Source organism: Plutella xylostella, chromosome 3 (genome assembly GCF_932276165.1).
Source record: "Plutella xylostella chromosome 3, ilPluXylo3.1, whole genome shotgun sequence".
In the NCBI taxonomy this organism is placed as follows: Eukaryota; Metazoa; Arthropoda; class Insecta; order Lepidoptera; family Plutellidae; genus Plutella; species Plutella xylostella.
The window spans coordinates 7,631,203-7,646,124 of NC_063983.1; the positions used below are offsets into that span (position 1 = coordinate 7,631,203).

The 14,922-nt window shown below is 37.7% G+C and overlaps 1 protein-coding gene and 1 long non-coding RNA gene across 7 annotated transcripts; both read left to right on the forward strand.

Moving 5' to 3' along the window:
• The first annotated feature begins 1,921 nt into the window (after window positions 1-1,921).
• Window positions 1,922-4,920, forward strand: LOC105388112 (arylphorin subunit beta-like). The gene is given in 5 exon segments (NM_001305496.1): window positions 1,922-2,007; window positions 2,405-2,538; window positions 2,651-3,487; window positions 3,567-3,730; window positions 3,905-4,920. Coding segments are annotated over 5 exon segments (2,100 nt in total). The 5' UTR covers window positions 1,922-1,925; the 3' UTR covers window positions 4,788-4,920.
• A 1,922-nt stretch (window positions 4,921-6,842) lies between these two features.
• Window positions 6,843-10,239, forward strand: LOC125489314. Of its 6 annotated transcripts, XR_007266886.1 has the most exons (5): window positions 7,199-7,374; window positions 8,637-8,686; window positions 8,849-9,044; window positions 9,453-9,518; window positions 9,912-10,239. It is a non-coding gene; the product is annotated as an uncharacterized LOC125489314 (long non-coding RNA). The 6 variants fall into 6 exon arrangements; XR_007266881.1 differs by lacking the exons at window positions 7,199-7,374; window positions 8,637-8,686 and adding an exon at window positions 6,843-7,146; XR_007266884.1 differs by lacking the exons at window positions 7,199-7,374; window positions 8,637-8,686 and adding an exon at window positions 7,174-7,192.
• Window positions 10,240-14,922: the final 4,683 nt, after the last annotated feature.

Sequence of the window (14,922 nt, forward strand, 5' to 3'; positions counted from 1 at the left end):
AATTTAATAATGGTTGGATGAGGAAGGCCTAAGGGTTTTTAGTAAAAATAAAAATTAATTAATTAAAAAAATATATTACCCTTTATACATTACGATATTTATGTTCAGATTTAATCCTAAGAATGATATGACCAATAAAATAATACATACGAGATCAATTTGAGCTATTATTTGTTTATGTAGTAAAATACCTATAGATAAGTATACAATTACCAAGTACCTACATAAATATGGGGAAGGTACACTTTTTCAGTTTGTTTATGGAAAGCTCGTGGTCGAAAGTAACTATACTTACCTAAATGTTAAAATAAATCGAAAACATCCGTAACTGTCTAGGTATCTATAATATCATCAGCCCGCAATCATCCTTGCTGGACATAGGCATATCATTCACTACCTACATAATATTAAATAATCAGTTTAGGTGTTAACATAAAATGCTAAATAATTTTCAAAACTTTCCTGAATTCAAAACAATAATTATGGCGATAAAAACGGTTTCGGTATTATAGTGATAACAAGCAGCAAAATAATTAGGTAAATTAACTTCTGTACCTATAACCGTCCAATTTATTTGTTTTTATGTAACCCCCGCGAGATAATCCACAATTTATCACCTTATTAATACAATATTAATAGGTACTTACGAAACTGTTGGCACGCTCTGTATTATAGGTGTTTAGACGGCATTTTTGCCTAAATTAAAGAAGCTGATTACTATGTAGAATGTAGAAAGTAAATCGAAATCACCCCATTCGACGTACTATACCTATAATGGGAGGCTATGTCCAGAAGTGGCTGATGATGATGATTTCCATAGGAATAAGCGATATGCATTACTGAAAGCCGTAGTGGTGTAAGGGATAAAGCCTCGTTTATTCGCTCATTCAAGAGGCCATTTTGTTTAAATTCTGGCATGTCCTCATGACATTTTTTTAAAGTAGTCGTTTTAAATATGGAATAGTAAATAATCCAAAAACTAAAAGACTGGTACAACACCGACACCACATTCTTGTTCCCAGCAGCAGTCTCGAGGGAAAGAATAAGCCAGATGATTGCCGACCTCCGATAGGAGATGGTACCCAAAGAAAATAAATAAATAATATGAATTGATTGAACACCACTTCAATTGAGCTTACAAAAATATACATCGAGGCAATAAGTTGTCGCTGAACTTCGTAAAAAGCTCCCATTGAAGGTCTGTAAGATATCGATCAGATATCTCTTAGTGATAAGGCGTAGCTTAGGTACAAAATTTCGCTTACAATGTTCATGGACCACATAAGCGTGTTATCCTATAAATACGGAATTCATCACAATATACAAAAAAAATATAAGTACTTAGTATGCAAGAGGGGGTCCTGCTAGATGTGATGAACAATAATAATATAAACATAATAGATCTGTAAAGGGCTATCTAAATAGGTTTATCTGGCTTATAACTTAACTTATATTACATAATTTTTCTTCGGATACTAAACAAGAGACGGGTAAATAAATTGACATTCGCTAACTGCACCATAACCTACATCACTCAAGGAAAGTCGTTATACACCCAATCGTGAATGAAAACTTATGAAACAAGTAAGAAGAACCAAACTAACTTGCAATTTTCTTCATCTATTTCTGATAATACATGTAATGTTCTTTCACCGTCTTTCTTATATCGTCTACGTCTTTCTATATTCATTCCATACCGGCTACCAATTACCGCATCAACTTACAGGACATTACCTACTGTAAATAATTTTCAAGCACCTGTTTTTGTAACCCGGAGAAAGAGAGGTCAAGCCATCCAGATATTCGATAAGCAGTCCGCGTTATTCAGTTGCTACGTTATCGGGGGGCCGATAGCGTGACAGTTTGGGGTATAAATAGTTGTGTGTTCCAGTGGGAAGGTACAGTTCTCCTCCTGTCGTTTCACGATGCAGACCATCGTGATCTTTGCTGGTCTTGTGGCTGTGGCCCTCGCGGCCCTCACGCCCCCTACCGAAGAGTTCAAGACCGGTAAGACGATTGTTTGAAACTATTGTGCCCTAGCATAAGCCACTTTTTGGCCGAGAGCATTCTAATTCAACATTTTGAAATTTTCTAAACATCAATATTTAATTATGTACTCGTATATTAGAAAAGTAAAACCTACCTATAAGTCTGCTAACTTTACAGTTATCATAAAACTATGAATAGCTTCAATATTATGATGATTAATTTATCACTTATTAAAAATAAATTTAATATCAGACATACCGTTGTAAATCCATGGTGCCTCAGACAAACAATGGCTTCCACCTTTGCAAATATTTTTTTTGGGTTGGGGTTGATGATTACCATTAGTTCATGAATTACATGGCTCGACTGGCATAATATCATCAAAATGTGACACAAAATATTCTTAAATTTCCAGTTGACGCTGTTCGCGCCGAGCAACAGAAGAAGGTCATTGAGCTCCTCCAGAATGTTCAGCAAATGAACAAGTCTTTCGACTACTACAAGATCGGCTACTCCTACGACATCGCAGCCAACATTGAAAACTACACCGTAAGTTCATTATCTAATAACCTGCCTGTACCGTTACATATACAAGACGTACCTAAGAGTTTAAATTTAAGCTACTTATAAAATACTCATATTTTATCAATATGTCTTACAGAACAAGAAGGCTGTAGAGGAGTTCCTGCACATCCACGACAACAGGATCAACGTCCAGCAGATGCCCTTCACCATCTTCAACGACAGGATGAGGGAGGAAGCCATCGCCCTATACCGCGTGTTCTACTACGCCAAGGACTTTGACACCTTCTACAAGACCGCCGCCTGGGCCCGCGTCTGGATCAACGAGGGCATGTTCGTGTACTCCTTCTCCATCGCCGTGTTGACCCGCCCCGACACCGTCCTGATGGTCCTGCCCACTCCCTACGAGATCTACCCCTACCACTTCTTCAACGCTGACGTCGTCAACAAGGTCCGCCGCGCCAAGATGCAGGAGGGCTTCATCCAGACCGAGGTCGCTGAGAAATACGGAATCACCTACGAAAACAACGTTTACACCGTGCTGGCTAACTACTCCGGCTGGTCTCACTTCGACAACGAGGAGCAGAAGATCGCCTACTTCACCGAGGACATCGGTCTGAACTCCTTCTACTACTACTTCCACGCCGTCTTCCCCTTCTGGATGAAGGACAACGAGACCACCAGCCCCTTCACCGAGCGTCGTGGCGAGGCTTTCTACTACTTCTACCAGCAACTCCTGGCCCGTTACTACATGGAGCGTTTGACCAACGGTCTCGGCGAGATCCCCGAGTTCTCCTGGAAGCTGCCCGTCAAGACCGGCTACACTCCCAACCTGGTCGCCCACACGCTGTACCCCTTCGTCACCAGGAACAACTACTACAACCTCCAGACCCCTGCCAACGCCCACGCTCTGCAGTACCTCGAGAGCTTCGAAGAGAACTTCATGCACATGCTTGAACAGGGATACTTCAAGGGTGTAAGTACTTTTTCATGACTGTGTTTGTTAGTCAAATAGTGATACGAAGTATGAGAATTTAAAATATTCAACTTTACAGGACAAGAAGGAAGTCAACCTGAAGAACTGGAAGTCCATCAACTTCGTCGGCAACTACTGGGGCTTCAACGTGGACCTGTACAAGTCTGGCACCAAGAACTTCCAGAAGTACTACGAAGTGATCGCCCGCGAGCTGCTCGGCGCCGCCCCTGAACCCACTGACGAGTAAGTATTACCATTTATCTATATCATACAAATATGACACCAATAGAATTCAATAAGGACTTGCAGCGAACATTTTGTTCTATAATTCGTCTCACCATCACACATTTTAAATCCTTACAACGGAAAAAAGCAATGTTTGAACTTGATTTTATTAACTGTAACATGTTATTCCAGATACTACACCGCCCCCGTCGCCCTGGAGCAGTACACCACCGCCCTCCGCGACCCCGTGTTCTACCAGCTGTACAAGCACATCCTGTACTACTTCCAGCAGTACAAGCAGTACCTGGACCCCTACACCAAGGAGACCCTCAGCTTCACCGGCGTGAAGGTCAACGACGTCAAGGTCGACCACCTCACCACCTTCTTCGACTACTTCAAGTCCGACGTCTCCAACCTGATCCAGCGAAACCAAGCCGAGCACAAGGACGTCAAGGCCTGGTTCCACGCCATCCAGCCCCGTCTTAACAACAAGCCCTTCAACGTCGAGATCGAGGTCAAGTCTGAGGTCGCCACCGACGCCGTCGTCAGGATCTTCCTGGGACCCAAATACGACAGCAACGGCTACCCCATCTCTCTGGAAGACAACTGGATGAACTTCATGACCCTGGACACCTTCAACTACAAGCTGACCCAAGGCAAGAACCAGATTGTGCGCAACTCCGAGCACTTCCTGTCCTTCGCTGACGACGCTTACACCACCTACGACCTGCTGAACTTCCTGAAGGAGAACAAGGTGCCTACTGACATGTCCGAGGCTTCCTTCTTCATGCCCAGGAGGCTGATGCTGCCCAAGGGTACCGAGAGCGGCTTCCCCTTCCAGATCTACGTCATCGTGAGCCCGCACGTGCCCACCACCGGTGCCTACAAGAACTTCCGCGGCTTCTTCTGGGACAACAAGCCCTTCGGCTTCCCCTTCGACCGCCCCGTCAACGAGCTCTACTTCTGGCAGTCCAACATGTTCATGAAGGACGTGAAGATCTACCACGAGGGAGAGTCCAACGTGTACAAGTTCGCCGTGCCCCAGTACCACAGCAACTTCGTCACCAAGCACTAAGCGAATGACGACCGATAGTGATATGTGTATGTAAATAATGTATCTATCGATTTACCGAGCAAATATATAAATGTTATAATGTAATATTTATTAAACATCTTAATAAGAAAATATAAACAATATAATTAAATATTATACATTTCTTTCATTTTAAATAAAGGCTCAACTAAATTAGGATCCTTTCATCACAGCCCATCACGTCCACACGTTGTTGGGGCACGGGTCACCTTCCAATGAAGGGAAGGTTTAGGACAGGACCACCATGCTAGTTAAGTGCGGGTTCATAAGGAGAAGTTTAGGATAAGAAATTAGAACATACAAAATTTGGCTTTATGTAATTAAATATTTAAACTTAGACGTAGGTATAAAGAAAATTTTAAATATTTAATAACATAAATCCTAATTTTCTTGCACTTAGGAAAGTATACTTACAAACTGGAAAAAGGAAACCCTAATGTATATTGTTAACGCTCAAATTATCGATAATGATTGCCGCAACAAACACTTCAGTAACTATCATTATTATTATGTAATGATCATATACTTATTTATGTAAAATTTTGTATTGAGCTTAATTAAAAGTTTCTATATTCCTTACTAAATAATAATTATTACCGGTTTTACACTGTCAGTATATTTTTAGGGTTCCGAACCTCAAAAGGCAAAAACGGAATGAAAGAGGGATGTAAAGCTTTATCCCAAATGCAGCTACATGGCTGCACAGTGCACATCAATCACATGCTAATTGAACAACAATATAGTGAGTGAAACTGACATAAAAAGCATTAATTTTGGTTTCTTACACGTTACGTTGCGATACTGAAAAGATAATTCCAGCAATACTTGTTAAGACAGTAATTTTCAAAAATAAACCTAATTATTATATTGTAATGAGAGAAAAATAATTTAACTCTATACAAAAATCCACTAATATACCCTGAAAGAGCCATTTTCATGAATCAGTCGATCTTTAGACAAAAGCGGAAACTTTAGTTATAAATCCATAATAGTGCCACCTAGTGGTAGCAGCACAAAGTTTCTCCTAGTAGCATGAGGTAAAGGCACCAATTTCGGTCTCTGGTTTATTACATTGTTTTCTAATGCTGTCTTTAAATGTTTCTACTCGTCAGTAGAGGGCACTAGTAGTGTTTTTATAATGTAAACTACGAGCAGCTCTATCATCGTGAGATCAAAAGGTAAGTACCTGCTTATTAAAAATATGATATTTAATTAATATATTTATAAGTAAGTATTTAGGTTATGTTAATATTATAAGAATGTACCTGATAAGTACCTATACAATTGCACTAATATAACCTATCTAGTTGCATCTGGTGATTTCAACTATTAGCGAAGCCTGCAGAAAAGCAAAAGGCACTCGTATCATATGAAACAATGTATCTCTCAACTGTTTTTACTATTAGCTATCAGATAGGTAAGTTACTACCTCCTATTGATTCAATAGCCTATCGGATACCAGTATGGGGAGTGCCAGTTTTAACTTTTCGAGAAGCAGCTAGTAAATTTGAATTTGTATGGAGCGGGAGACGATACCACTTATGTAGAAATTTACACACTGCACTAGTTCCGCGCCATAAAAATTTGAGTGAATTTTCACTCCTCGATCGGTTAAAAAAACCTACACTTGGCCCTCTAATCACTTAGGTTGGACGGTTCGGTTGGAAATGATAAACCTACACTAAGTCCTCTGCCCAATGCCCACACTATTTCAATTTACTAAAAATGTTTAGATTAAATTGCTCTCGTAGAGAGTCCACATCATCAAAGTAAATCCCTTCCACGTGTTTGTCGAGCTGAATAATATTTTACTATTTTAAAAAATGTTACGAGAAAATGTTTTTCATGTTAGAATGTACTGTTTTCTGTTATAAATAATTATAGATTACTACCGAATCCGTGTTCCCGCGGGCTTCGCTTCGCCTTAAAAAGTTTTCTCGTGGAAAAAACCTATCGTCGCAGTTAAAAAAAAAAACACGCACTCACGCCTTGTATATGTCCCGAATTATCGGGAGTTGTACCTTTTTTTTTTTTATATTAGGTTTAACGGCCCTGGATACGTGTCCTTTTGAGCCAACACTTGTTAGTTCACTTCACTTCACAGTTTGTTTATTGTATTTATGATGTATTTATATAGCGGTGCATAAAACTTCTGGTCAGCCAAAAGATCTTGGAGGCGTGTAGGTACTTCATCATCATCACAAACACTTTGTAGTTCAGTCACGAGTATCAGTCTGTGAACACCAAAACTTTGACAGTTAAATACGATGTGATTTAAATCAGCGTTATCTTCTTCACAAAAAGTGCATTTCGAATCTTGAACTAAGTTTAATCTCTTCAGGTGAGTCCGGGTCTGGCAATGGCCAAATCTCATTCTATTTATGGTGGTAATGAATTTCCGACAATCAGCTGTTTTATTGCGGTGGTACCAAGGTTGGGCGGGCGGGCTTCCTTGGATATCAGCATACCATCTTCCCTTTTCTTTGCTCGTCTCTTTCCAATAATCATGCCACAGTAATTTCATTTTGTGCTTCAGTTGAGAGTGGTAGTCAGTAAAAGGAATCTTTAGGTCTGTGGAGTGATCTTCATTGTGTTCATTTCTGGTTGCTTGGTCAACTATCTCATTTCCAGTGAATCCTCTATGAGATGGTACCCATACAAACTCAATAGTTTTACCAGTGTTGTACAAATCGTTAATTACATTCTTAATATTAATTACTAAATAATTTACAGAATATTTAGAACAATTATTTTTTAATGCAGTTAAAACACTTAAGGAATCTGAGAAAATAATAAAGTTTTTAAATACAATATTTTTAACATACAAAAGAGCTTGATAAATGGCATAGCTTTCAGCTGTAAAAATGCTACATTTACTGTCCAACTTAAAACATTTGGTAGATTTATTTTGAGGATCATAAAATGCTGACGTTACTCTATCTGCTGACTTAGACCCATCGGTATACAGAGAATACAAGTTATTAGTATCTAAAAATTGCAGTAGCTCAGCCTGACTATTAAAATTTTGTTTATTTACAATAATACTATTAAAATGAATATTAAAGCCATGTCTGTAAAATGGCCATAAAGAGTCTTTGTACATATTTACAGTAATAGACTTTAAGTGAATTATGGTACGAAGTAATTCTGGGATATTACCCAATAATAATTGAGATCTATTTAAATATGGGCCCAAGCTATTAAATGAAATATTATGTTGAGTTGGAAGAATTCTATTTAAGACACAACTATTATCTGATGCTATTATCTTAAGGCAAAAGCGTTCAGCTATTTGAAATCTTCTGAAATGCAGAGGGGGAATGCAGGTTTCACATTGCATAGCATTAATGGGGGTAGAGCACATAGCACCAGAAATTATTCTTAATGCTTTATTTTGTATGATATCCAATTTCTTTAAGGTAGTAATATTTGCATTCATATAAGCTAATGAGCTGTAGTCAAAGTGACTACGAACTATGCTTTTGTATAACATTGATAATATCTTTGGGTCAGATCCCCAATGAACTCCAGCAAGAGATTTCAATATATTGAGTCCTTTACAAGCATTTTTAATTATATAATTAATATGAGGTTGAAATGTTAGTCTTTGATCCAACCATATCCCTAAAAATTTCTTATCTTCTAACCATGGTAATGGACAATTATTATAAATAACTCTAGAGTTACATATGGTATGTTTTTTACTAAATAGCATGACTCCACTTTTATTAGGACTTATGTTCAACTTGAGTTTTCCAAAATAGAAAGAATGGACCTGTTCAAGGGCATCATTTAAGTTATTTACAGCTATATTTACATTTCTATTTACAGTGTATATTAACAAATCATCGGCAAACTGCAAAAATTTTACATTTGTTAGGGTTAAGTATTTATTGATTTGTGAGGTATATATGTTATACAAGAGAGGGGAAATTGTGGCCCCTTGCATTGTCCCTTTGTACACATGTCCTGGTCCATGTATATTATTATTAAATTTGACATACATTGTCCTGTTATATAAAAAATTAAATATCCATTTACAGATATGACCTGGAATGCCTATTTCGGACAGGATTTGTATTAGTACAGATGGATTAACATTATCGAAGGCACCTTGGACATCAAGAAATGCACAAACAGTTGCTGAGTGACCATGAAAGGAATTCTTAATGTCTTCTACAAGAGAAGTGAAACTTTCTGCAGCACTACGCCCCTTTCGAAATCCAAATTGTTGTTCAGGTAATATTTTATTTGTTTCTACAAAATGATCTAATCTTGTTTTAAGCATAAATTCAAATAGTTTACCTACGCATGAAGAAAGTGCGATTGGTCTGTAGGAATTAAAATCGTTTTCTGGTTTATCTTGCTTTAAAATTGGTATTACACATTGTGTTTTCCATGTGTCAGGGATAGAATTAGATATCCAAAGCAAATTAAAAATGTTTAATAAAGTTTTCTGTGCAGTTATGTGCATGTGGCGAATAAGTTTGTATGGAATATCATCTAGGCCAGGAGAAGTATCTTTCCGTGTTTTTATTGCTGCTAAGAACTCATTGAAGGAGAATGGCTGAGAGAGAAAATCATTACTATCATAATTATTTCTATAAAAGTATTTATTTAATGAAGCTTCATCTATTTGTTTCTCAGGAGGAGATTGAGGTGCATATTTATCCAGAAAAGAGGGGATCCACTCATCATTTTTGGGTGTTTTGGGTAAGGCTACACGTTTAAATCTTCTTATATAATTCCAAATTGTACTGACTGGTGTATATCTATTGAATGACTCACATAACTTACTCCATCCATTTTTCTTTTTTTCTGCTAGTAATTTCTTTTTTAATGCGTCTAGTTTTTTATATTGAATGTAAGAATCTATTGAAGAGTTTGATCTGTACAAATTTAAGGCCTCTTTACTTTTTTGGACGGCCTCACTACATTCAGTATCCCACCAGGGAACAGGCTTTTTTAATATAAATTGTGTAGTTTTCTTAAATTTAGGTATACAAATTTCTTTGATTTCGTTTAATTTATTGCAAAATTCATTGTAACTTTCAAGAGGACAAGAATGATTTATTACTAAGTCTCCCAATTTATGTTCTGTTTCAGATAAGAACTTCAGCCAGTCAGCTTTGCTGTACACAAAACGATCAATGGGACTACCTATTTCATATTTATGTACTGAAGTCTGTATATCAATAATAGTGGGAAAGTGATAGCTGCCCATGGAGTCATCATGAACTCTCCAGTGGCAGAGTGAAGCTAAGGATGGACTTATGCAGGATATATCTATTGCTGAGGGATTTTTATTAGGGCTACCTACTGTGGTTGGAGTTCCAGTATTTAGAATACATAAGTCGTATTCATCTATAATATTGTATATCTCACTACCTCTGGAGTTAGTGGAAAGGCAACCAAAGGCAACATGATGTGCATTAAGAGCCTGATAGCATAATAGGTTTAGGTAAATCATTTAAAATTTGCTTTAATCTTCTTCCTTGAAACCTACGTTGGTTGTTATTAGTAGGTGGACTGTATGCGCATAATAATGTCAGATTACCAGCATTAGTTGATAAGATTATAGCCGTGGTTTGCAAGAATTCATAAAAGGGTGTGGGAGAAACTGTATATTTTAAATGGTTTTTTACTAATATACCTACACCACATCGTCCGTCCTTACCGTTTTGGTAGACGAAGTTGTAGCTGGGTATATTAAAAGTATTTTTATCTCTAAGCCAGGTCTCATTTAATAGACAAATATCAATGTCGTTGTCATATAAATATTTTATAAACAATGGTTTTTTGTTCATAGCGCCCTCTATATTATATTGTGATATTCTAATAAAATCTTTATTCATTTTTTAGTGTTTTTGTTAAAATTTCTTTTATTACTGTTGTTGTTATCGTCCTACCACCATTGCCAATGGCCACCAACGCGGCAATCAATCCCTTCAGTACAATTTCATTGGATAAAATTTCATTTATTAAATTTTCGTTACTTAAAATTGTTTTTGTTTTATTCTGAATAGTCTCCCTTTCGTGTACCTTAGACTTTTCCGTTATATTTTCATTAGTTTTAAGTATTGTTTTAGCTGCTGGTGTTGCAGCTGCTGGTGCTTTCATGGAAGAGGCATACTTAGGATTTCTGGCACGTGGTGCTGGAAAGTCCTTCCCATAATTTTGAAAAATGTTGTTATTTTTCATCGCCGAAGCGTATGTTTTATTTTTTAATTCATGAATTTTAGTTTGTTTTATGGGGCAGTCCCTTGAAATGGCCAGGTGCTCTCCGCTACAGTTGATACATTTGACAGCTTCATTCTTACATTCTAAATAATGATGGTCCCCGGCACATATGGAGCACCGTTGAGCCGACTTACATATTTTAGCTCCGTGATTGAATTTGAAGCACTTGAAGCACTGCAACAACGGTGCTACATACTCATGTACCTGGAACCTGAAGATGTCCAGGTAGACAGCTTCGGGCAACGAATTTGCCAAAAATGTCACACTCACAGAATTAAATGGCTTAACTTCACCATTTACCTTGCGCGTAAAGCGCCGTACTGCCACTATTTCTAATGACGACTGTAATTTCCTAAAAAGTTCCTCATTGCTTATGTTTGTGGGTACAAATCTTAAAACGCCGATTTTCTCCACAGACCTGGCTGGAATGAACGCCTTCATTTCATATTTTTGAAGGAAACTCTCGTTTTTCAGAAAATTGTTAGCAGTGTTTGTCTGAGAGAAGGTCACTCCTATTTTGCTTGCGTTGATTCGCTTTATGTTTGTGACTCCTTTAATTTCATTCCGAAATAATGTGGCCAACATCGGGGGATTCTTGTTCCCGAGCCGCTCGCCCGCCTTCGTGCTTTCTACAAATACGAGGTACTCACCGCTGCCGCTGCCGGTACTCACGTCTGGAAACACTCTCTTGTAGTTAGGTTTTGTATAGGGTATGTACATGTCGGAATAGTCCCTTGTGGATTGCAGAGACTCTTCCTCATCATTGTCCCGGCCCCTCTTCAGATTGGGCGGGGAAGCTCGATCTCCACCCCCAGGGGACCCAGCCCCCGGAGGCTCCTCCATTTTATACACCAAGTATATACAAGTTAATTACAATATATTACAGTATTAATTTACAGTGTTTAACTAAGTTTTAATAATTTTCGAAAAACTTTTGTAAAATCGCGCCTACTCTTTTCAAAAGCCCGCCAAAAAACCGGAGTTGTACCGATTTCGACTCACAGAATAATCAAGATAATTATTCTGAGTGTATCGTCTACACTTAATATTAATATCGGCGAGTTGAGGGTAGACTAATTTATCCACGTAAACGAGCAGCGCTTTTCGCTTTTTGTGAGCAGCCGCGGTGAGCAGACGGAGAGTGAGGGAGTTATCAGTGTCGTGGGTGCGAGAGGACCCCGCGGAGCGGAGCCGAGGCGCCCAGGCTCGGGGAGCCGAGGCGGGCGTGATGGCCCGGTTCAGACAACAGCCAGTTACTGCAAGTGCGCAGCTAAGTGACCTTTCTACTTACCTTTTATATCTCGTTTATGATTGATAAGTTATACCTACACTTGATTTCTTGATGTACCAATTGTGTTTATAATGAGTAAGGAAACTAAGGAGCTAATAATGTAAGGTTTAAAGGAGGTACGAGGTACATACCGTACCCGTACCGTGTGATAATAGATAGATTAGATATTCAGTGCGCCAGGGGAAACAATCCCATGTGATCAGTGTAAGAAGCTAGGGAATCAATCCCATGTGATCAGTGTAAGAAGCTAGGGAATCAATCCCATGTGATCAGTGTAAGAAGCTAGGGAAACAATCCCATGTGATCAGTCCCAGGGAACAACCCTGCTAGCGAGGCACGGGGTGGCTATAGGGGAGGTTGGAGGCCACTGGGGTGAAACCCCTAAGAACATCAGGATTATCCTTGACATTCAGACGATCAGGTTATTAGACTGATCGGTCATCACGTGTGCGTGATACTAAGTAACTAATTTGTTTATGATATATCCCATATTCAGTTCGTCACCGTGATTAGTATGTTTGTACTAATCACGGTTATTAATTATTAACAGTTCAGATATTCGCGTTTACTCATATAAATATTTTAATGAATCCGCGACATGGTGGAGATGCTGGGATCTGAGTGCAGTGTTACAGCTTTGTTTGACTTACGTGTAATTTATTTTTCCCTGCAAAAGGGTTTTGCAAAATACAAGAAAAGTTATTTTGAAATATCATGATAAACGTTCACCAGTGAATACTTTAGTTGTTTGAGAGAAATTGGGGACTATTCTTGAGACTCGTGAAAGGTTTTATTGAAAATATACACATAAAGATTAAGATACCTACAAGTAAATTAGTTTGGTGTAGGTGTATTAGTAAGTAAGTCAGTAGTATTTGACTTATTTGAGCATCGCTTATTGAGTATTTGATGAAATTACAAGTATAAATTCAAGTAAACCTATGATATTTTAAATGATACATGCATTAGAGTCGCTTTTAGAGTAGCGTGACATTATATTGACAAGATACTTCCAGTAGTGGATGGCATACGATATCTGAGAGGATTATGATTGGAATTTGCAGTATGCCAGTTTGCAGTTAGGAATTGATCAAATCTAACTTTGCAAATGAGCGAAGTCAGATTTGAATTTATTAGTTATGATACTGAAATAATGTGATAGTACAGTCCTTTCACCGAAATGTGTCTTTTAGATAATGAGTATTGTAGACTTCAATCTGTTCACTTAGCATATATTTTTCCCTGAGTAATATTTAGTGAATTTTTGAGTAATTTATCATAGCGTGTGTGAGTAATTTACTCTTGGCACTTATTATTGTTCAGATTAAGATATTAAGTGATTGAATTAGACGCCATCGGGACAATCAAGTGGTTGCTTACAAGTTATTGGACTGCATAGATGTTACATAGTTAATGCTATTCTTGATAAATGAAGCACAAATTCTACAATTTTATAGTGAAATGAAACTTGTAAAGGAGCAAGTCACAGTAAGCTAACTGTACGAGGCGAGTAGACAACAGGCGCCCGCGCTGGCGCCACCGCCCGTTTCTTTGTTATGTTACATTGTTGCAGTCTAAATAATTTGCAAAGAAATTTGTTTTTTATTGCCTATTGAATATGGTTCAGTTTAATGAAGGATTTCCCAGAAAATATTACTTTGATTTGGTGATAAGTAGTACAGACTCAGGTGATGCTCTTGCTTGTGGGTACCTAACCCTTGAAATTTAGAATAACCAGTTGAAAAAATTTATGAGCTACAGAATATACCTATACCAGATGTTCGAAAGGAACAGTTTACCTATTACCAAACATTTTATAGTTCTCGTCGGATTGATAATTCGAGGATATTAGAATTAGATATCGTGAAAGTTGGTAGAACTTGTACTAAGTATATCAGTAGTCTGAGGTCGGCCGCCACGGCGCAGTCCGCGCTGCACGAGCACATACCGGAGTTCCACTGAACTTCTTGGACGGTCAAGATTAATCTCTTGACATGGAGTCAAGTAATTCAATTAAAAAAATAGTACCGAATATGAATAGTGAAGTTGTCAGCTAACGAAGATTATACCCATGTATATACTGTTCTCTGAAGTTATAGATAGATAGATAGAATATTCTTTATTTTTTACACACACACATAAAAGTTATACTTTATAATATAAAGCTTCAAGTTATTTAGAAGTTAAATGAATGTCTTACTTTAGTTCAATGTGAACTTGAAAATTATTAGATTGCAGTAAGCGTTAAACTTTTGTTACAAGTGAATGGCCTTAACCAATGAGCGACTCAGAAAAGGATCAGAATTTAAAGTACTTAGTTTATAAATCAAAGAACGTTTTTGGTTATTAATACCCAAGCAGGGTGGCCAATATCGGAGAATGAATCTCCTCTTAAAAATGAATATGATTCACATTGTACCCAATACTGTTAAGAATGTTTGAATTGTCATTGTATTGAAACTCGTACTCTTGTCTCTTACTGAGTATACTTACTTATACATACTTACATAATATATCTTAGCAATGTTAAATTTCAGATAAATTCTTGCGATTTTCTTATCAAGCAGACCAGACGTAACATAAGTC